General features: G+C 37.6%; 1 protein-coding gene across 6 annotated transcripts in view; it reads right to left on the minus strand.

The window, feature by feature from the left end:
* SDK1 (sidekick cell adhesion molecule 1) overlaps window positions 1–25,215 on the minus strand; it is a 365,693-nt gene that overhangs the window by 269,775 nt on the left and 70,703 nt on the right. For 5 of the 6 annotated variants that reach the window (XM_048961334.1, XM_048961331.1, XM_048961335.1 and 2 more), the window contains one exon: window positions 1,970–2,129. In XM_048961334.1, the coding sequence (XP_048817291.1) occupies window positions 1,970–2,129 (160 nt within the window). Of the gene's footprint in view, window positions 1–1,969; window positions 2,130–12,368; window positions 12,453–25,215 lie in introns of all 6 variants that reach the window. The other variant, XM_048961336.1, reaches the window with a different exon arrangement.

The raw sequence follows: 25,215 nt of genomic DNA on the forward strand, positions 1-25,215 counted from the left end.
TTACTTTAAAACACAAGAAGTAATATCAATTACTGGAAATCTTTGATTCATGATTCAACTTGTCGCCAGAGTCACACAAGAAAGATTCATGCATTTAAAAAGAATATTTACCTAGGAGCTGCAGAACAAACTATCATGGGGTCAAAGTTTAACTTCTGCAACCACAATTTTTATGTCTAAGCATATTCTTTCTTTCCTTTAATTCATCCCAACGTACCTATGCCACATAATCCTCCTTGGAAGCTTAAAGTTCTGTACTGCCACAGAATCAAGATCTTCTCTGGCTGCTCCCTGACTGCGGTAAGGAACTACAGATGAGCAATGATGGGATGGGTGCAATGTCTAAATTAATATTTTCTGTCAATGCTAATTTACTATGAACTAGTAGCTTCCTACCTTTTTAACCACCTTTGTGGCAGGTGTTTTATAGTTACAAATGGAAAAGAGAACCATATTCTGATACACTGATTCTAGCTTACACTGCAGTTCACACCAAATTTTGTGTTTTGAATCTCAGTGAGCTTATTAGGGATGTGCACTTATGCAGTAAGAACCGTGGCACTCTGATCTTAGTTTCAAAATGCCATACACTCCTGTTCAGATTTTCTGTTATTCTGAAGTGTAAGTCCCTCAGTACTTGCACACCAACTGAGCTCAAGCTCTAGCCTCTGCTTTTGGTTATCACTCCATAATCATGCAATCTTGCCCCTGTCTAGTTTCTTTCTGTTATTTTCTCAGCGTCTTACATGGGTAGGAGCTGTCATCAGCTGCAAACTTCAATGGACTCAGTTGTTGTTAGTCAAAACAACAGTGGCATTTATCCCAAGCAATGTTCAAACTTTCCCTGATTAGCAGGGCTATTATAGATCTTAATTATGGACTATCATGTATAAACAGCATAGAATACTATAACATTATCCACCTTCTTGTATCAATCTATACTGTAATTTCTTTCTGTAATGGTAGGAGAAGATTTCCCTACTTCTTGTAATTATATTAAGAACAGAATTGAGCTTGCTCAGCTAAATACGAGTGCTAGTACTAGGGGGTCTGTCTCTCACATCCCTGCACGTTGAAACTTCTGAAATCACCAGGTAATTCAACAAAACTTAAAAGAAGCACAGGAGCTGCAGAAATATTAAATTTCTATAAGGTTATGGAAATCAGCAATTGCATAGGGGAGACCCAGTTAATGTTGCCACGAAGGAAAAGGCAGACAAATCTTGGCTGCTCTACACTTTGATGTTTGGCCAGCCATCTGCTGCCTATCAACAAAAACCTAGCTCTGATTAGCCACAGTGTGCTTTCTCTCTTGCCTAATGGGATGTGTTGAGGGAGTCAATGAGGTTCAGGGAACAAAGTGCATAATCACAAAAGAACAGTTTAACTACAAAATTTTCACATTCTCAGAAGTAAAAATGAAAGTTACATATGGAGTTTAAGACAGACCACGTTCTTTTATTTCTACAGCTTAATAAGACGAACGGATCCACTGATCTTAGTACCCTTCAAGGATAGGCAGTATATCATACATAACATTTAACCAATGCCTGTTCTGCTTTCAGCATGCAGGGAAGTACCTAAGGTAGCAGAAAAATACAGATCAAAGTGACCTTAAAAACTTTCTTTCAATCCTCAAAAAAATCCCAATTTTTATTGAGTAATATCTAAACAAATATCAGCAAGATGCCTGCTCTTCATTACAAGTATGTATTAAACTTCAAAGCCAGCAAAATCACTGTTGATACTTAGAAGATTCTACATCAGAAACTTTGTTTTGGAGCGTTGAACACATTCAACAAAGGCAGTTCTCTCAGACATCTCACCCACCTACAAAAAACATCTTCATAATTTTAAAAAAAAAAAAAAATTGTAAATACACCAGTATTTACAAATGTGATTTCATGTATTGGGTTATTTTTGTTTAGAATTATACTTAAGAGAAGGCTAGTTTAAGGCTTTTATTTACTTGTATTCACTGGAGTAGGTGGTTATTTCACTGTCATTGTGTAACCACTTAAATTCCAAGGGCCAGCTGCCTTCAGCAAGGCACGTAAGGACGAGTCGATTTCCTTCCAGGTGGATCTGGGGCAAGCCTGGCTCTGTCTTGAAGTATGGAGCAACATCGTCTGAAACAGAAACGAAATAGTTCTGTAAGTTAAGCAAGTATAGCATGAGACACCAATTCTTTGCTCCTTTTTTCCTCAAAATGAGCAATGTAACAGCTACAACATGACTCAGTAGTTAAGGCATACACTATTATATTTATAACCAAGCTTGCTAAGGAAATTAATTCCCAAGTATACAAAATCTTGATAACCTCAGACTTTGCACATATTTAGAAGGAAAGTGCGTATTCAGCCAAGATTTTGTCCACATTTAGTACTTACACATACTGTCTATTGTGCTAGACAACAAACAGCTCTATTAGTTTGTTTTGTGCTTTTTTCCCCCATTCTCTGTGAGGTTTAAATCCACTCAAAACTCTTTATTTTTTTAATAGAAAGCACAAGAGTAATCTCGGATAGGAATGATTATCACAGCAGGAGAAGTCTCAGGGTAAATGAAGAACTTGAAGAGGAAAAAAAAGAGTTTAGAACAGAAGATCTCAAAGAATTGCACAATAAATGTGTTTTTCAATATTACTGCTAACCAAAACGCATTAAATTATATTACCCCAAACCACTAACAGATTTTGAATTAGGGTACTTCAATAATGTTCAAGGGTCACATGTAGTCTCAAACTTGCTCTCCTGTGGATCACAAACGTTCAAAATACTTCAAGCAGCATGATTCTCAACTGCTAAATTGCCATACCTCCACTAACAAGCAGATTTATTGCAGTTTTAAACCTGCTGGGACGCACCCCTTAGTCGACTCTGGGAGATCAAGGCTTTCACACTTCACACCTCAAATTTCTACTTGTAACTCTGTCAGAACCATAGACCGTTCATTTAAAAATTTACAAATGCCTTCTGTCATCAAAGGAATGGGTACGTCTGTGCGAGTAAAAATACACAAATGTTATGCTAAAGGCCTGGGATTTGATGTGAAATGCAGAATAATATTACAGGCTGGCCTGTAGAGAGGACGTGAGGTCACCTCCTTGGAGATGGTCCCAAAGGTGAGTGGATGCAGGCAAGTACCCCAAGCAGGACCACCCAGTGCTGTGCGCCCAAGTGGGACCCAGAGGTTCCTTCTCAACTCAGGCAGTCAGTGAATACTTTAAAAGTATCATCAATGTTACCGACTTCTGGGAGACTCCCAAGGGAGTTTTGAGACAGACTGCCAGGAGAGATGCCAGTCTACCTTGTGAAAAATACACTGGCAAAGAGGTGCATCTGTATTTAAGGGAAGGGGTTGTACCAGGAGTTTCCAAGTCCTACAGCACAGGGTTCCACTGCTGAGTTAAAATGACCAGCACTGAGTTCACTGAAAATAGTTCTATTTACCTGCTCATATTGAAAGGCTCATGGAATGAGGTCATTCATTGTTCCTCCCTGAATGAAGCTGAACTATTTACAGTAAGACCATAACAAAGCTAACTCCATAACTCTGAACCTCTACCCAGGTAACTCGTTGATCCTTTTTTTTGAGGGGTTTAAAGAACCTAACAAGATAGCACCTTTCATTACTTCACTCTGAGTTACCCACTTACACATCTCAGTTTACATTTCTCCAAGAGCAACTGATCTACTTGAAAGGCAGCCTGCTGCCCACAGTCCTGTCACTCAGCAATACCTCTCTCACTCAAACAATCCCAAGGCTGTGATGCTGCAGCCCACTCACGGCTTTCCCCCATTTAGAATACCACAGTCAAGCTGGTATTACATGAAAATGGTTCTCAAAATTCAATCCAATTCTGTTAGAAGCTAAAATTTAATAGACCTAGGGGAATATTTTGATAAAGAATATGCCATGCTTTATAAATTATCGCAGCTCTCTGGAAGATTTACTTAAAGCCTTGAAGTAATTTTATCTTCTAATCTTTTATTCCTGACTTCCTCATCAATCAGATCCCATCAGTTTATCAAATTCAATTATGTAATCAGAGCTCACTAAATATTCACCGAAAGCACAGATGAAAATAAAATAATAGGCAAGGATTCCACGAAGGAAGGCAGCGGTGAAGCTCTAATGATATCAGTATGGCACAGCGCCTCTCACCGCACAGGTAGAAGATCCATATGGCATTCCATAGACGTCACCTACAGGGACAAGTTTGGGTGTTGTAGAGCATCACAGGGAAACTGGAAAATCAGCAGGCATAACGAAAGCTATTTCACAAAGAAAAGTGCAAAAAAGGAGGAGCTGGCTGTGGGATAGAGAACAAAGTGCATCCTTTAATAGGCATGGGAGATTTGGACTTTCATATAAAACAGGAAAGTCTCACTTAAGCCTAACTTTGGGCAATCAACAGTTTTCAAGTCGGAAGGCTCTCTTAACTTTTATTCTCTTGAAAAAAGGAGCAAAAAGATAAAAAATGCATTTGAGTCCTAGGAACAAGAGTAACAAAATAATGGAATTAGGACTTTTAGCTAAGAGAGTTTCATGACTATAAAAATGCAAGCATTCACATTACATGCTGTTGCTTTCCTCTGACTACAATGTGGGTTAACACTTCCAGCCTCTCTGGCTCTTCAGCTCGGCTGTCTTAAAAATAAAAATAAAACGTCTGAGCTGCAAGGAGGAATAAAAGGATAAGATGTGTATCAGTGGGTGCATATATCCAGCTTCTGCAATTTTTCCAGCAGGTCTGCTCACCAAACACTAACCTCCTGACTGGTGCCCTTAAAAAGGATGACGTAAATTTATTTTCATGAAAATCTTAAGAAAAAAGCATGACTGAATGTCAAAATTATCTAGATATTTGCTCTAAAACCTGTCTGCCTTGCTTTTATGCATCGTTAAATGGAAAGTTACATTATACTGCCAGGTTAGCCTGTCTGTTTGCTTTCCTTGGCACATGAAAAGCTTAGATGAATTATATCTCAAAATGTATTTTCAAGGCCCAATTTGACAATGCACATACACCTCTGGTTGGTTTAATGCCAACACTTAAACACACACAAAAAAATTCCTAGATGCATTTGTTACCAACTTTGGGCTTCTCCCCCGGCAGTTGAGGTTTGTCACAGGAGCTGAGAGGTCTCATTCTGCTCTCCCTGAAAACTAAAAATCCATATTTAATCTTGAACACCTCTACCCCACTGAGAAAAGGGAAGTTGACAGACTCCAGAGAAGTCCCACACCATCTACACCTGTGAAAAGCACTGCAGCTGCCCAGTTACATCTTAGCAATTTTCCCTTCGGAAATCCAGACAAAATCACTTGTTCACATCCTGAGAAAATGAGTAACAGTTTCAGAGATGCTCAGAGAAGGATTTTAGCGAGTACAGAGAACAGGTTAGCACATCCTCACAGCCATTGCAATTTGTCTTCATTAGATAAATCTGTTCTCAAATCATTTTAGGTGAGACAGTATTGAATATTAAAAGTAGATTAACCTGTTCATGAATCAAATCAGAGGAAATACAGCTCAATCACTAATACACTTCATTTTTACCATCAATTCCCATAACTCAGTTTACCCAACAGGCATGATATTGAAAACAAATTTCTGGCTGCAAAACTTTTCGTTGAACTCTAGCAAAAACACGACTTGTTTATTAAAATGCACATCTACAGTGATTCCACCTTTTTGGAGTTTGGTAAAGCATGACGTCCATTGCCCTTTTTCATACACATACGTAAAGCCATGACCGGCTGACACAGAAGATAATATCTCTGAGCAATTTTCCAGGAAAATGAGACTACAAACACTCCATACAGTGGCAATTACAAATGCATTTGCACTCCCTATTTGCAAGGAAAAGAGATGTGAGCTATCTTAACTTAGGTTAATAACTGCCACAAAAACAGCTTCTTAGAAGACCTATGTTGTACATTACACAACAGTTAAAAAGGAAACAATCAGGAAGCTCAAACTTGAGACAATCTTTTCAGCAATCTGAGTAAAAAGGTGAAACTATGGGCAGCAGAATCCCATCAAAAAGATTCAAGTTCAGCTGTGGAATTCATAAGCCAATGCTTTGGATTGCACACAGTAATTGAGCGTGAGCTGCTCTGTGCTGATTGACAGCTGATAACTGTAACCTTCTGGGGAATCACAGCCATTTCCTTCTTATTCATGGCTTAGATATGCAAAAGATTTTTCTCTTTTTCTTTTTGAACTGATCCTAATTCCTGACACGTATACATGCATGTACTGGCTCCGGATCCAAGTTGTACGCTTTGATAGAAATAAACTTCAATAGCTTATATAACATATGTATTTGTAAGAACTACATGGTGAATCTTGGGAAACGTAACAGGAAGTCAAACTGAACTCGTATATTTCAGTCAATCTTCTTTTTATTTCAAACCTTCTAAAATGCACTCAAGTGGTGTGAAAGTTAGTATATGATCTATATGTAACTGTCAACGTCAGACACACATGAGAGCACTGAGTCACTTTAACCGTATTGATTTGCAGTAAGGCTATTTTACCCAAAATATTGGTATTTGAGATTCAGATTTTCTTGGTTGGAAGTGTGACATAAATCACTAAATAGAACAATTAAATTAAAATTGCACTGTACTACCTCATGCTAAGCCTGGATTTGGGATGCATCACAGTGAATATTTCATTAAAGCACCGGGTTATTTTTCAAGTATACTGCCATGGTTCAGAATTTTTGCACAGTAGTATAAAACGTTTCCTTAAAATGGATTTCTTGAACTTTTATCAGAGACAATATCTGATTTCATATCAGAATAATACTGAAGCACATGTACTTAAAACAGCATTTAAATAATCAGTTTCATGAAGTCAACTAAATGAGCCCACGTGGCCCTTTTTTGTTCATGGTAGACAAGGAAGATAATGTACTTGTTGAACACGTCTGCTATCATCTCTAAATGCAAGTAACTGCTGAGGTTGATGGATGATGCTTTTAAAGGTTTAATTGGGGATGGAATTAAATTGTTTTAGGACTCAGCAAGTTCTGTGAGGGAACCTGCATATTTCTAGAATAAGTGACATTTATTTCTTTTAAATGTACAGTCAATGGAAGACAAGATTTCAATAGGTGCCTTTTTTTCATCTTGAATAGGTAAAATAACTAATTGGCTTGTCAGTTATTGGATAATTGCCAATCATTTGTTTGATCTGGATAGAAGAAATATTGAAGTTAAGATAACATACCTGTTGCACAATATCCCAATAGGAAAACGAAACATCCTGTAACGTACAGATACGATTAGCTTTCAACAGCTCAGTAGAATAAGAGTCCCAAGTGGCAAGGATAAGTGTTTCATACTGATGGTTAAGTTGATTTAATTAAAAGCCCTCTTTTCCTTTTTTTTTTTTTTTTTAAATAAAAAAAACACAAACTTCAATCAGTGGTTCTCTCTTAGAATTCCCCTCTTGTAACCATGAATTCCATGTTGAATTCCTCATTTCTTACACAGATCATATTTGACCAAAATCTTGATGAATCGATGGTATTGTTTAAAAGAACAAACATGACAGACTCAGACTTGTGCAATACTAAGGTACACATTCTGAAACGTGTTGCTTCAGGAAAACCCGCCTTGTTTTAAAGCACAAGCATTTCATAATTTTATAAAACCACCGCATGTTTTATTTTTGCACCTTCTTCCATTTTTCTCTACAAACTGCTGAAGAAATTACAAAAATAGCTGAGCACAACATGCAAATATAAGACAAGTAAAGGCCAGAGCTGTATTCTGATGATTAAAAAAAGAATATCCTACTATCACTTGTTGCCTAAAACTCTTTAAGCGTAACCTCTGGTGTTTATAAAATCTGCTCCCTAGCACTGTCATCTATTTAAAGACCATCCTTTCCATCACTACAGACTTCTTGAAGATATCTTTCCCTTTTGAGAAACAACTTTTTGAGGCTTGCAGCATTCAAGCAGAAGCAGGACTGAAGGGAAGAGTGCCCACAGAAGCACAAAAAGAGACCTGGATCCTGACAGAAAACATCATGCTCAATAACATCATTCTGTTTCAAATTCCATATGACACGCTCTGGGTTATCCCCAGTGAGAAAAATCTTCCCACATGCAGTTGTACAGTGTTTTTCTTAACACTGATTTCTTTAACAGACCAGACAAGAAAAAGAGCCAATACTATTTAAACTGAGCCTCAAGCAGCACCCGCTGTACTAATCCAAAGTCTGATCTCCCAGTTTAATTTCTATACCTCATTTTTTGGTTTCTCTTTCTGGCTCACTGTCATATTTGAGTCAGGACAAGGAAAAAGAGGTGGGTATTTTTTTTTTATATCAGAAGGCAATGAAACAGAACATAGAATCACAGAATTACTGAGCTATACAACTGAAAAATCAAGAAACAATAGATGATTTTCTTAAATTACGTACGATGTAATTCATTCTTTAAACAGAGTGCAGAATGATTCTTGGGAAATGTTTGTAAGTGAATCAAAATCGAAGTTTCTAAGATGAAAAAGCACCACAGCATAATCAAGCAGGTAAATAAATGAGAACCCATCAAGTATCACAACCAAACAAAAAAGTTTCAAAGAAATCTACAACCTCTCTAGTCTGAATTGGTATCAAAGCATAACCTCCATTCTTTTTATATTCTCTGAACACTTAGTGATGTTTACAGAGACTTGGGGAGCTCACAAGGAAATAAGAAGTTACAGTTTAAATCTCAGTACACAGCAGGACAAAGGCTAAGACTGCCTTACAGAAAAAGAATCCAAGCAGTGCAGGATTTCCCTCACCACCTAGCTGCAATTGAAGCTACTGCTGCTGCTACACAGTCTGCACTCTCCAGCAGTTGTAGAGCCAGCTCCAATTGCACTGGTGTCTATGTAGATACACTGAATATTCCAATGGATGGCAAAATAACACCCTACATACAAATTAACAGGTAAGATATATTATAAACATACATTCTACAAGTTTGTCCCTAGTATAAGAGGAATTCTGAGTTGCTTTTGTGGAGATTAATTAAATGCAAATGGTGTCAGCTGAGCAGTAGCTGGAAGGACCAGCACAGAATCACATGTGCAACAGAAGGAGACAACAGCACAGTGAAGGCATTGCCAGGCTTGGAAAGGCACACAAGGTCACCTATGTATTATTTCAAGGAGAAAATTATTTCTAAGTGGCAAAGTGGCCATGAATAACCATAAAAGATATAAACACATCTCCTTTGATGAAGAGAGTGAATGGGAAATGATTTGTGCACAAACCTTTGTTCAACCACAACACCCACTCCTAACAGCTATTGTTATTTTGTTTACATGTAGCTTCTAATTTTCTTTTTTGCCCTTTAAACTTGAAAATGTAAATAGGCCTCTAAATTGGATAAGGCCTGTCTCAACAAACTCAATTCAAAGGACCTCAATGGTGCTATTGAATTCAAGGGTGGTAAATGCACAATCATACGCCACAGCAAACAGACGCGAGATTGTTCACATCCTTCCGTGATTCTGAATTAGGGCAGAAAACACAATCAAAGCAGAGCTGAAAGTTCACAGAACTCAATTCAAGTATTCCCATCATATTAAACTGACTGTGCACCAGACGCCCACTCAGTGCTTGAGTCAGGAACAGCAGCACCCACCGATCTCCTCACTTCACCTGAGCACTTCACCATGCATGTTCTGCAGACAGGTGCTTCACGCCTGTTTGTGTGCTACAAGGAGACCCAGCTTTGCACTTTCATGACGTAGGGCAGGCACCAATTAAAGGCCAGATCAAAGGCGCTTTGAAAGCCTGACATAAATTGGCTACCTCAATTTTCTCTAATACCATCACTTATTTCTGCATCTTTTGCACTAAATCCTTTCAGAACTATCCAAGTGGAATCTTTTCACCTCCTCAGGGATAATGCAAGTATCTAAACAGTATGGAATTATTTTCAGCAATACTGACAAAACATGTAATTTCTCCTTGTCAGAAGTTAGAAGAAACCGTTCACTGTTCTTGAAAACGTAACTCAGCTTGACACTTCTGAAGGCAAAAAAAAAAAAAAGCAGTTTATTAATCTGAGTATTTTATTAAATTTTCTTTTTGGGTTATAAATAAGCAGCAAGTTAATACCGTTTTCAACTTCTGACAGTTGTAATGTTAATTACATGTACTGTGTTTTATAAATCAATACTTTATGTAAGAAGTGTTACTTAACTTGCCAAGCATAGCAATAGATCAATGCATTTACTGTTCTTGCTAACATTGATGGATGACATACATCAAAAGGATACGTAAAGGAAAAATAAGGGATCTATTTGTAAGTGAGACAGGGTTAAAACCTAGTTAGGTAGAGAGGGAGTTTAAATAGTGTTTTGAAAACAATGTCCTAACTTTATTAAGGTTTGTAAAGACGTGAATGACTTGTACCTCCCAAACTTAATGTGTGTGTGTGTGTGTGTGTGTGTGTGTGTGTGTGTGTACACTTAAGAACCATGCTCCCATGTTGGTTTCACTGTAAATCTAAACATACTGCTAGATAATAAAAAATAAATCAAACATAATTGATAATTACTGTTGGTAAACACACTACAGTCAATGTGCTTACAATTTTAAAGGACACACCACTAAGATTTGCATCGTACATCCAACTTAAAGACTGCATCCTCTGCACAAGGAACAATATGAAAAGAAACTCCTCTGCTAAAAATCATTTTATGAGATTGTACGACTGCATCCAAACAGTGTGAATGGACGTACAGCTCGTTGTTATTAATATTCATTACTTATTTGTGCCACCTGTAGAGAACACATTAAGTACGTTAAAATAAGGAAGTACCATAGAGCTAAAAGCTGTGTAACAACAGCACATCAATTAAATATTAAAAGGCAATATCAGGGGCGTGTGTACACACAGGATGTACAATTCTGCACTGAAGTAGGAGGAAAATTTGTTTTTCTTCTGTCATGGATAGAACCTTTCAGGAAAAAAGTCATGACTACTCAATACTTAGTGTCAAAACCACAGAACAGTGGAAAACATCCCTTTACATAAGATTTAGCGAAACTTTCTCTTTTAATACATTGTTTTCAAAGCTACAGAAAGTTAAGGTATGTGAACTTAAAGTGTTCCCCTTTGGAACTAATTCCTGTCTGTTATATTTTAGTGCAATTTATCTGACTAGAAAATAAAAAGACACCTCTGCATCATATCATCAAATCATGGATCTAAGCACTAGCAGACTGTATGAGATCCATTACTTTGTACAACAGTTACAAAGAACGACCAGCATTTATTTCCTAGTCGCGCTAGCATGTTTGTGAGCTAACTAATGAAAAGGAACAACTGAAAAAATAGGAGTAAAAGCCAAATAAAAAGGACCATTTAGAGACCTCTCCGTTAATCAGTCTGAAGAAAGATTGAACTGCTTAACAAACTCTTTTAAAGTAGAAGAAATGAAACTATTTAGTCTACAAGCCGTGGCATCTCTTGGAGGGCAGTGAAGTACATGTAATGAGATGCCAATTAAGTGGAGAGAAGTCAGCAGATTATCCTTGTAGTTCAAGCATTTTGTCTCAAATAATCTGCCAAACGATGCCCCCTCATAAAAATCATTCTTACAATTTGTTAAAATTAGCATGAGTATAGAAGAGCTTGGATTGAGTACTGTCAAGAAAACTTGTTTTTCTTAGGTGAGCAGGAAGCTGTGCAAGCCCCCAATCACCACAGTGAGGTGAGAACATCTTATCCCAGGGAAAAGTGCCAGGTTTGCACCTTTCAGCTGTCTGTCCTGCTTGAAGATGGGAGTCAAATGAAGATGGGCTGAAGGGAGGAACCCCTGCAGAAGCACAGAGCCTGGTCACATCTCACTGGTGCATACAAGTTGCCAAAGAAGAGAACCACCAGAGTCCTATGTTTCACCAATTGTATCACTGCCCTTGCTCAATCCAACTCAGACAAATAGTCAACTCTCTTTACTTTGAATCTGCACCTCCTGCCAATAATGAAGACATATTTGAGAGAAGATGGAGAAAGCCTAAGTCTTGATTCACAGATTCCTGTACCCTGCAGGATGTGAGCTCTGGGCAGGTTTACAAGCTCTGTGGAGCTGCTCACTGGGAAGCAATCTGCTGCCATTGCTCCCTGCAGGATTTCACAAGTCCCTCCAGTCATCTGCTCTTGCTGTACGCTCTCCCATACATCACCGTGCTGACAATCTAGAAACTGGACCAGATGGATGTATAACCCAAAACAGAGTTGTTTGTTAAATCTAAAAGCTATTAATCAAAACAATTTCCTTTATTAAACTCCGTGGGAGAAAGGGACAAATATATAGCTGTCATAATGCACGCTTACTGGGAGTGCATCACAGCACAAAAGCAGCCCCAGGTTATCGTCACCAGGCTCCACCAGGGAAAAGTCTGAATAGGAACATTCTTCCTAAAAAAAAAAGCAGGTTAGCGCAGGACAAAGAAAGGAGGAAAGGGCATCTAAATGCTTTCCTTTAGTAGATAAGGTATGTTATTTTTTTTCCCCCTACAGAGAAAATAATTACATTCTTTGAAAGGACTGGCAACTTCAGTTATTTTTAAACAAAGAACAGCTCTGTGCCTAACACGAGCACTAACTTGTTTTTAGAAAAGCAACAGCTGACACTAGATCAACAACATTAACTTCAGCTTTCACCAGGCACCTAATGCCAACCCAGCTGGAAAACTACCTGGCCTATTTGAGGTTTAAGAGTCACAAATAACCCTTACTGCTCTCCCTCTTCTGCTTCAGTAATTCTTCAGTGTTCCTTCTCTATAGCACTAAAAATATCGATACAAATTTTCTCATTTCCTAATGTAAAACTTTACAACGAAATGATTTACATATAACAGATATGAAAACATTTCCATGTTAATAAGAGAGAAAAATCTTGTACAAACAAATTAGAGAAATGCAGTCCTCTAGCAATACCTGGAAAATGGTTTCTTAACTGTTTCACAGGGATTTTTGAGAGTAAGGAAAACTCTGTGGCTATTATGCACCAGCCTAAACCACACCTTTGAAATTAACAGATCTGGAGGAGGCCACTGAATTAGAAATTGGTTGTAATCCCATGGAGACACTCTGATACAGAACTTATTGCAAAGAAAGCTCGTTCTACACACTGAAATGAGACAAATCCACGTGATGTAAGCAGTGCGGGGAGCATCACCATCGCGGGCACTTCCCTCCCTTTAACAAGGACAGCACATGTGATGTTCCTGCTCTTATACTTAAAAGAACGAGCAACTGAATTGAGTACACACACACAGAAGAGATTGGCCCCCAAATTATTTAACTTTCTGCTGTACATTCTAACCACCCTACATTCAGTATTTTAAGAGATTGTCACAAATACTTACTCAACATTTCTCAGAATTAGCACTTCCATTGACACAGTTGATGCCAATGTCTGTTATTAGCATTGATTTTAAATGGCTTGTTGGCAGACTAGATCTTGTGAAATACATGCTCAACCAGAAACAGTGCCTGACTGAAATGCAAGCACATTATTACTGGCTCATTAAGAAGCAAATCAGTTGTTTTTCCTATTTGTTTAGCAATACTCAACAGGTACTTATTTTGAAACGATTTTAATGTGGAAACATTAAATTAACATGTTTCGTGCTTATAGGAAACATTTATTGGACAAAGGCCAATTCCATCAGCCTCACATCAGAAATGATCATTTCTAAATTAAAGCAACATACACTAAATTACTTCTCTGCATGTGCTTCCTCTGCCAGCTCACTGGATGCAACAGAAGCTGATGAATTCTACTGATGAAAACTACTTTGTGTTTACAGTGTATCTCAATGCAATTATAAAAGAAAATAAATTGTATGCATAGCAAGAAAAAAAAGAGTGACTTTCTACTTTGCATATGCAACCAAATCCTGAAAGTTGTATATGCAGAAGTTCAACAATAACTTCAGTTATATCAGTAAACATTCCAGATAAATTAGCTTTAACATTTTTTCTTTTTTAGATTCATCTTTTGGCCTTTAGTTTATACCAGCTTAGGAGCACACAGAAAAAGTACAATTGTGACAAAACAATGAAGCAGTAAAATAATATGATGATGAATTAAAATATATTGTTTTCATTGAGAGTCAATAGGGCAAGTGCTTTCTAAAAATTATGTTTCCCTTTGACAAAATCAGTATAATACTTGCTGGTACAAGCAATGAAAAAACTCACATAAAACACTTCCAATTTTGCTTTCCATTTTAATGGCTGCAGGCAAAATTCAGAATACATTTGTCAAGTTGATATTATCAACACAACAGGGGCATGCCTGACTTGTTCTACATTTGTTCTCAAAGTTCACTTTTAGAGGCCATCAACCAAGAAGGGAGAACATAGGAAACCAAAATCATTCATGCTAGGCAGGCACAGAAACATGCTTTCAAATATTTAAAACTTTCAGTAAATATTATCACATATTCTTTGCAAAGCATCAATCACATTTCTCTTTAACATTAAATACGAAACTCCAACCAGTCTGGAAATTAGAGGTGATACACACTCTCTCTTTGCTCACAGTTTAATGAGACATCCTAGTCTGATCTGTGACAACTAGTGCCAACATCTTTAGCTTTCTTCCTGACATCTGAAATCGATTTCAAAGACAGATCTTTGAGAAAGCAAGAATATTACAGGAAAGGAGGGAAGAAAAGCATTCTAAAAGAAAACTGAATGCACACTCCTGGTCTTTTTTTCCCACTTTGGTACTTAAAGATCGTTTGCATCGTTAAATTATCTGAAGGAAAACACCATTAAAAATTATTCAGTGTATCTAAATGTTAATCTTGTGCCTTTGAAATGGATACCAGAGAAATAGTGAAAGCAATTCTTCGATATTACATTCTGTAATATTTTTTGTTCTCTTTAATAATACCTGGACAAGGTTCTTTTCCATATACTTAATGAAAGCTTACTCATTTAAAAAATACATGCCTTTGAGCATCTAGTTTTTCTTATTTAATTTTGTAGATTTCTCCTTTTCAGCCTAAAATATACACAGAAAGAACAAATTCATTGTAGAGACCAAGAAGCAACCCATGAATTGTGTAATTCTATGACACACTCATAGATTTAATGACCGCATTGTTAGTATGACTACACTGATAGAAACGATATTCATCAAATAATTTGCATGTAAATAATAAGTTGCCAAGCCCCTAACACTGAGGTTCAACATTAAGAACCACTGCAGAACACTGTTGTTGTACCAGAAGTTGCAGCATCATTTAATAGACTTCAAGGATAACATAGAATGGATTCCAGCTGCTTATTTTTTAAAAGGGTTCAATGATAGCAGAGAAAGAAGCTTCACTTTGGCACCAACACGACGCTTGTAAGAGAGGAATTTCAACAGCTGTCCTGTACAGATGGTTGCTTTTACTTACAAAGCTTTGAACTGAAGAAAGATCAGATCTACAGGTGAGGGACCTTTACCTTGTTGCTTTGCTCTCACAGTTGGCAGAGAGGGGAAAAAAAAAATAAGCAAAGAGACTACAATAAACTTCTTGTTTACATTATGCTCAGAATATTTCTTATATGTACAAAACCAGATGTTTGTTTGACTTCAGCAGTAGGCTGTTATCATTAGAGGCCTCGGAATTCTTTTGTAGAATAAAAAATAAAACAGAATTCTGTTTTCCTGTATTCCCATCAGATTGTCTTGTGTTACAAAAAATGAAAAATAACAAAAAAATAGCAAATACAAATAGCAGGGAGGGAAATAATGTGACTCAAAGCGAGTCAGAAGCAGCCAGAAAGCAGGATGCCACCCTGCTGCATGACTAAAAGTATATGCCTTTGTTCCACGTTAATCAATCTTATTTTTCTTCAGAATTTGCAAAGTTTGAAAGAGTCATTTCCCCCTCAAAATAAATAAAACTTGTTTTTCTTTAGAACAAGGCACAGTAACAAAGCATTCCATTTTACTACATTGACACGGACAGGCAGCAATCCACACTAAAAATGTATCAGGTTCACAGGACACAGAAACTACTTTGCACTTTTGACCTGAGTTTTCACTTCTGAAATCTATTCCAACATACCTTCAGGAAGTCAGTATCTTCACAAACCACAACTGTTTATTGCAAATCATTGCCTGATAATAGCAGGTAAACATGTCACACTTTTTCTTAAGCTTTAACATAGGATATCAATAAGGATAGATAAAGGAACTACAAAGTCCTCAGCAGCTTCCAGCACTTCACATCTAATGAGGGCTTCTATTGTGCAGCGCAGTTCAAAAGAAACATTAATTAATTCTATTCTGGCAGCTATATACCATTTGAAAGCCAAAATGGATGGAATCCATAGAGTTCTAAGGTGAAAATTTATTTAAAGTTGTACAAGAGAATTTGAAAGCTCCAAAACCTCTCAATAGATTTAAAACTGAAAACGATCTTTTGATCTCCCCAACTGTGTCCATACGAGAGCTTTTCTTACAGAAAAGTGAAACAATAAAACATGACTCAACACAAAGGAGCGCAGTTCTGCAAGTCAAGGAAGTTAAACTGTTTGTGTATTCTGAAATTGTAAACTTTTCCTGGAAACTAAGAATCGTGTGTTACTCATCACAGTAGAGAAAACAAATTAAAACATACCCAACGAGCTGAAAGGAAAAGAATAAAGGCTTTAAAACACAGTGTATTTCTCAGACTCAGGGTGGGTCCAAGATATCAGAACAACTGATTTTAACTATTGAACACGAGAGGCATACGAGCAATCTCTTAACTTGTGATTACATCTCTCGTCAGTAAACTCACAGCCATTTATTTTCATGATAACTATTGCAGAAGGCCAGGTACTGGCTCTTTCCTGCTACAAAAAGAGTTCAAGGGTTCTGTGGCATCGATCTGTTGACAAATATTCTTGATATCATGACACTGTCATGAGTATCCTGTAGGATACAAACCTCAACATGCCACATTTCTTCTCACACTTCTCATTTCAGGTTATTGGATGGTGAATCTTCCTAAACATTGCTAACATTTCCATATGATATCATTTAAAAACCTGAATTAAGAAGCCAAAATTCCCATGTACTTCTTGTTCGCAGAAACACAGAATCACAGAATCATAAAATGGTTGGGTTGTTCAGTTCAGGAATACTGCATCAGTGGATCCCTCTGATCTACTTGTAGCTCAGTCATGCCTCCTGAGATGCCACTGATCTTTCAAATACCAGCTATCAGCAATATGCCATCTGTTTGGCTATGGGTTCTTTTCCCTTCTCCCTACATTTACTACAGCTGCTGAGAGCTGCAGTGCCAATTCCTTTCTCCCTAGAACCCACCTTCAAATTTATTCTTGAAAGAAAAGTTTCCAAAGTGACTATAATCGTTTCTAAGTTGAGCCACAACTGTAGATATGAAAAGTTCATATATTTTACTTGGCAAGCAAGGCTCGTTTTCCTCCTCATCTCTTCCTGCTACCCAAATAATAGATGAGAGTCATCAGCTCTCTCACCTGATTCATTTTTAGGTTTCACAGTGCAGGTGCTAGTTGTCAGAAGAGCTATGGTGGCTGAATTTTCCATATGGAATCCAGCAGCTGGAGTTCATTCATTAGAACAAGCAAAAAGTCCTGCCATAAATTAAAGAGAGCAGAACAACACAGTGACAAACACTACTTTCTGTATCTCAAGTACAATATCAAAAAGTACTGTAAAAGAAAGCACATTTTTTTTATGAGCTAGGGAATTAATCAAGTCCAGTTACCTATGGACATGCTTGTACTAAGAAGCCCCTTCATTCTCAGACTCCAGTAACCCTGAAGTCTTTCCCCTTACTCATGACTCCCAAGGTATAGTTGTTACTCCAGACTATGCATTAACACCAGGCACACTCCATGCTCTCTATCTGCATTCTTCATTAGATTTGCAGATTGCTCTCTCTCCCCAGAACCCATTCCACTGACACCATCAGCCTATAGAAGTCAGAAACTGTGCCCTGCTTCCTTCATGGTACAGGATAAAGTAATAAAGAAGCCAGACCAAACTTTATTTGAAATGCCCAACTAATAAAGACCTCTCCCTATAAAGACAGCTTTACCAGCCTTCAGACAGGTTCTGACCATTAATGTAACACCTCCTCCTGACACACTGCCCGTGGATACAGCTCACCCTCACCCTGCTCCCCATTTCCCTATTCAGGGTGGCCACGTCATTCCCTTAATTGCAAAACCCAGAAACCAACAGGAGTTCACTAAAGATGCTGTAAATTGTGAAACCCAAGTTTCATTTGGTTCTTTCCACACTCACATTTTGTGTACAGAAAGTTATTATACGTTTTGTGTAATTTTTTATTTACTATTTTCCCTCGATCAAACCACTCAGTTTTTCATATTTGCACTGAGATGAATGCTATCCTTCCCCGTTAGCCTAGGAAACAGTATTTTATAACACTGGTGAACCTAGGAACAATTCTTTCTCCCTAGCAGAATTCCCATGATTAAACGTGCGAGTACTACACCAACATACCCACACAATGGAATGTACCCTTATTGTATCCATTGCAGCTAATCATTTCTTATTTTCAAAGAGAAGAATAATAGTCTTAAAGAAGATGTCAGGGCCTCAGACAAATCTTCCTGTCTCTACGTTATTCTCAAGCTAATCAAATTATTTAACTTCATTATTAACTAAGCTATCAACTTTAACAGCTCTTTCAAATTAGCTATTATGGGAACTTTTATCCTTAAAATAATCAGCTTTCTGCTCATAACATTTAAACCTAGCCTGTAAAACTCTGGAAATGATTTTCAGATAAGCTACTTGCAAGCTTCAAACTTTCTCATCGGTATTTTTAATCAAGTTTTAAATTAATGTCAAGGATTTTCCTAAAATTTTATTGTTTCATATAATAGCATGGCATTCTTTTCATAGTTCATTGCTTCAATCTACATGAACAAAATATTTCTTTTCACAAGTTTGACTATTATCAAAAAGTAATGAGAAAATCTACTCCAATATTTAATTTCAAAAGGGCAAGCCCAGAATAAGGAAGCTTAATAAAAGGGTCAGGAGATGTTAAGCAGTGGAGTAGAGAAGGTAAGAAGAGGTCCTTCAAAAAATTGAAGTTCAGATGATAGAAAGAAAAGAAAAAACACAAACCCCCGTGTGGTGAAAGTAAAAACACTGTGAGGATGTCCCAAAAATCTTCAGGAACAACTTCAAAAGAAGAAAAAAACAACAACAAATATGTAAGTTTCACTCTATAAGCATGATCTAAAGGAATAGCTCATGGAAGGCCATAGCAGAGAAGAAAAATAAATTCTGTGCAACCATATTAACCATGGAAGAGCCTAGAAGCTTCTACTGCTGCATCTTTTCACAAGAAAGATACTGAAGGAGCCCGTTTGACTCAGAATTATTGCTAGAGGGATTTTTAGTCCTGTGCGGACTTGAGCTAGGAGTTGGATATGCAATCCCATTGCAGCTGATGGGGCTGGCTGCCAGCACAGCCCTGGTCACACTGCTCAAACCAACGGCCGTAATTCAAGCTGCAACAAGAGCAGTTGCAGTGGGGGCACTATCAGATCTACTTTCCAGACCACTGAGCATCCGGAAAAGGATTTGCTGCTACAAAGGCATAAGAAAAGCTCTGCTTTATCTCTTTTCCAGTAGCGGATATGGGAATGACAATAACTATGTAAAAGTAAACACTAAAAGCAAGATGACTTACACCCTAAGGACTGGTTGGAGCTTTATTGTCTGTCTTTCCAAATGCTGGGTCCCACAGCTTCAAGAGAGCAGGGGTGGTGGGAGGTGAGTAGCCTAATGGGCACAGTCCACAATACCACAGGATACCCCAAGGTGGATTACTGAATCCAACTTTCAGCTCCATACAGCAGCACTCAAAATTTCAACCGCACCCACCAGCCTCTTCCACAGCATTTCCTATCTCCCTTCAGCACTTTGGGCACAAGTTCTGGGGTTGTTTCCTCTCTGCTCATCAAACTCCTCATCAGCAGATACATACAACCCTCACAACTCCCCCACTGCATTCTGCTCTGTGTTACCACATGCCTTTACTGCCCCACATTTTCTTTACCACAAAGCTTTTTTTTTTTTCAGCTTCAGCAGTAAAGCCTGCTCTGTTCAAATTGCCATCATTAACATCTTATTTGAAGAAAAGGCATCTCAACAGTATCTGGAACATCACATGAGACAATGACTTGTGATGGGAAAAAAAACATCATTCTGATAGTTCTTCATGTTCTTTTAAGCATGCATTGCTTATCTTCTATTGCTTTAGTCTGAATAAAAAGGAAAGGGAAGACACGTATCACACAATAACGTTTACAATGGAAACTGAATAGCAATCTTGTCCTTCCAAAGTAAAGCTGATATATATTGAAAAATAAATTAGTCAATTGGACTACTTTAGGTAAGAAACTCCATGAGAGTAATTCAAAGATATGATTACTGAATGTCACCTTAACAGTAAAGAATATTTATGATACTTCCAGGATTTGTGGAACAGCTGTAAACTGTTATAAAAAACAACAGATAAATGCCTTGCTGAATTTCTGACAGGTGGAAAAAGTCCCAAAAGATACAGTAGAAAAAAGCTTTGTGTCAATAAAATATAAATCAGCCACTATGGACAGAGGTCTAAATGAGCAGCATAGTGCAAATTTGAAGTGCAACCAGAGGAGATAACACTAGCAGCCACATTCTGAGCTATTTGAAGACACAGAAGCTAGAATGAGAAACTGAAATCACAGCCTACTATTTGATAGACAGAGAATCATTAAGACTGCTAGCATTAACTGGAAATGGCTTTAGTATTAAATGATCAGAGAGAATTAATATAGTTTGAAGGCTGATATGCCTCAGAGACCAGGGAGCAAACAGCCCCACTTCTTGGTGCTCATTCAGCCCTGCAACAGAGACTGTAGGACACGTATGTGTTTTAACATAGAGAAGTTCCATAATTAATTGCTGAAACAGGAGCAATAGTAACAACTTAAATGAACAAGTTTGACTCTTGCACTGACAGTTACCATAGAGAAAGTTAAGTTTCACAGTCTTCCTCAAAAATCTCTTTTACCCTTCTTAATCTTTTTCTTGAAATCAGCCAAATTTATTTTAAAATCACCAATATCTGATGCAGTTTTTGCGTATGCAGCTTTTTTTTCTTTACAAGAAGTATCTAAATAATAAATTATAATTATATTTGATTTAGTTAGATGGAATAACATCAAGTGGGACATATCACTATGAAGATGGCTCCTAAATGAGTCATAACTTTCAACTTAGCTGAAGAAAACCTACTATTTCTGTATTGCTGGAGAGATAAAATAGGCAAGAGGGGAGACCATGATGAAGTAGCACATCAACATGGAAACCAAACAGAACTGCCCCTTAAATATGAAACAGAAAAGTGTGCCATATTTCACAGGGATATTGATCTCAGGAACACTGATAGGAAAGTGTCCTAGCACCTTTATTTATAAATAAAGTCAGGCTTCAGTTAAATAGTTTGTCAATTTTTAAGAAATTATAAAAAGAAGCGACGAGGCCATGCATGATGAATTGGGAAAACTTCTGATGGATGTAACAGTCCTGTGGAGCAAAAGATTTAATGCAAGAACTGTAAAATGGTAAGTCAGATAAGTCATACTGGCAAACATCTGATACAACAGGTCAGATTTATTGGCTGGAAAAGTAAATTGCCAGCCTCTACCCTGGCAATACATCTGCTTTGTCAAGTTTTAGGAATGACTAATATTAGCAGAGCCTCAGCCTTGAAATTGTATTAGCAATCAGATATTCTGCTGTGAGTGACAGTCCAAGCTGATAAATAGAAAGAAAACTCACAAAGGCGGAGATGGCAAGCCCAGACCAGGTGGTTTGCTTCTTCCAGAACAAGCATTGAAATAAGTTAGCTTAAGGGTAAATCAGAAGGGTAAAGGAAGTTTATCGTGCAAGGGAGGTCTGAACATGTACAATTTTCTGCTTCTTGGTTCTTTCTGTACCTTTCACAAAAAGAAAAAAACAGAAGAACTAATGCTTGATGTCAGTGGTGATGGCTTTGAGTCATTTAAATCCAATTCCTAAAAACAAACTCTGAAGTGAAACAGCTTGCAGATGTCCTGTAAAATCGGGCATGTAGGAAAACAGAAGAAAAAAAAATTACATCTAGGAAAACTGAATTTTCTTCTGAAATTGGGCAGAGCCAAAAGAGTAGAATAAGGTATAGAATAAGGAGAATGTGAAAGCATAAAGTTTCTCCTAGCAGCACCTAATAAAGAAAGACCTGGAAATAATTCTTTTTTTGCCCTACAGGCAGAGAACTCTTTGAAATAGAATTACTTCATGAAAAAACAAGGTTTAAAGCCCATCTTCCTTGTCCAACCCATCAAGGTGTTTAAGGAGTGCTTAAAGATGCGCGGGGACTTCCCAGGCCAGTTTAATCCAGTTGTGTAGTACAATCTCTTGAAGAAAGATGTGCTGCCATTACAATTAAGCAAATTACTTCTCCAAGTTTATTATTGAGGATCTTAATAGCACTTGTACTATATCCCTGCATTCCATATCTGTGTATCATTCTGCCCTATGAAGCAAAACTGTTGAAGTGTTTAGCTATTTACCACTTCCAATTATCTTATAAATCCGCCTGGAAGTTGGTTTTTATACTTTGATCTAAAACTATTACCCAAGTCTTGTACAATGTAATTAAATAAATTAAGCCAGTCCTCAGGGACCTTATGCTCCAAAATGAAATTTCAGATCCAAAGAGTGCCTGTAACCTTTACTGTAACCATGTCTAAAATGCTACTTATAATTTCACAGGTAATCAGATCTTGACAGAACAGCAGACACTTGTTGATGGAACCCCTCCTCCCAACATCCCCAAGGATAAATTTACCACAACGTGATTGAAACCAATCCTGTTACATTAGAGTCCATGTTTGAAAAGGATGTTACTGAATACGAAGAAAGGCTTTTGGAACACAACTGGTCAGTTAATAAAGCACATGCATTGCTGACTGGATTGTTTGGCTCACTAGAAATCTTCCCATTTAGTAACATCTGCTATTTCTCTTCCGGATCAAACAGTCTAAAAACCATGCTGACCACAATACTCGAGTTACTACTGACAAGATATAAGAAAAAAAAACAAAAACACCCATGTGGTTGAAGCCCAAGTGATAAAGGCCAGCTTTAAACATGAATCCCTGTCCTTGTGAATTAAAGATAAAAAAAAAAAAAACCTTAAAATCCTTCCTCTCTCAAAAAATACTGGTAATTATCAAATGAAATGCAAGAATTAACAGACAGTAGCTCATGCATACATATGTAACTGCACAACCAAAATATGTGCAAACACTATACTTGTAATTGATGTAACAATAAAATGTTGGCTCAAGGCAACACAAGAATTAGTCACAACAGTATTTTTTTGCATGGCAGCTGAAAGTTCCATCTCTTCTCCCCACAGTTTATCAATCAGGGTGCAGGGTACCACAGGGATGAATGTCACTTCAGAAACACCTTGGACCACGGAACTACTTTTAGCCTTCTCTTAGTGTACCCTCTGATGTTATTTGCTATTACTGACACATAAGTGTTCAGCACCTGTCAGTGGCCATTGATCAAATAAACACATGGTTTTGTAAACCTGGATATCATCAGCCAGAAAATTGCAGGAGTCAGTAATCACTACTCAGGACTTTGCATACTTCACTTAACATGCTTTTCTTTTCATTAGAATGCCTTTTATACGAATGACATTGAGCAAGAGAATGTTCTACCATCTGAAAAATGTGTAATTCTGCCCACTGAAATAGGATCATCAGCTTTCAAGGGCAGCTGACCACCTTCCTGCCTCCGCCTGACAGTCACCATGCTCCTGTGCTCTGACAGCAGCAAATGGCTCGGCTTCAAGGTGCTCCAAGCAACTGGCACTGCAATTCAGAGAGCAGCGGCTGTACTCATGGAGCTCTGAGAGGGCAAGCACTGATTTCTCACCCAACTCCACGCCTTCCTTTTTGCCACTTAGGCAGTGGTTTGAGAAGCACAATAGATCTTTCACACCCCATCAGACATATGTTTTATCTTAAGAAGCAAGTACCAAGTACTTGACTTAAACCGAATCCGAGGTAGTCCCTTCATTATAGCAAAATAGAGAATATCAGTGAACAGATACTGAACAAAAAGAATCCTTCTGGAGATTAAAAGTTTTCCAACACAAGCATTTTTATTCTTTCTGGCTACAGAAAAAACATTCTATCCATCCCCAAAGACAAAGGTAACCAAAAAGTACGTCATCTACAGGAGGCTACTTTATGAGAGTGAAGTGCCTTGCTATTATTTAATTTCAGCTACTTCTGTGCATTTCAGCTTTCAAAGCAATACTATACAATGTCAAATCAACGGTGATGAATTACAGGAATGCAACAAAACCTATGAATGAGGAGACATTAAGAAAACATTAATTCCTCCTTATTACTATTTTCAAAGTAATAAGGAGGTGTGGGGTTTTTTTTTTCCATTTTTGCAAGCATAATCCTGCCTTGGCCAATATATCTCAGGCTTCTCTCTCATTTCTTTTCTTTCCTAGTCTGTATCAATAAAAGAAAACTATTATGCTAGAGTTATTTGTCTGAGTAATGAGCGTATGTCTGAAGAACATCACTAATTGTAATAAAAATATGTTCATTAGTAATATTAATCATCGTAATGCATAACTGAATTTAAATTTTTCAAACCTGTGGGTTAGGGATAACCCGTACCCCAGCAGATATAAAGTTCTTGGTACAAGTGCCACTTGATACCAATGCTTGATCTCAAAGAGCCTGCACGCAGGGAAGGCATATGCCAACAAACAGATTTGCTATACTACTGCCAGAAGCCTCCTTAGTCAGCATGCAGTTATCAAAGCATTCAGACAAAGATCAGAATCACAGTATGGTTTTTTGTTGGAGGGGAGTGCTAAAGACCATCTAGTCCAACCCCAATAAAATTAATAATTTATATCTATTGTATGATCAACAGCAGCTATTCAAAACCCTCTTGCCAACCTTCACACTCTGCTTGTGCCAGCCACTGTATTTAGCAGTTGGGAGACAGACAATCCTACTTGTTTTGCACCATACAATGAAGGGACTGAACTCATCATGCTGTCTCTTTCTTTTGAGATTT

This window comes from Lagopus muta, chromosome 15, assembly GCF_023343835.1.
Source record: "Lagopus muta isolate bLagMut1 chromosome 15, bLagMut1 primary, whole genome shotgun sequence".
In the NCBI taxonomy this organism is placed as follows: Eukaryota; Metazoa; Chordata; class Aves; order Galliformes; family Phasianidae; genus Lagopus; species Lagopus muta.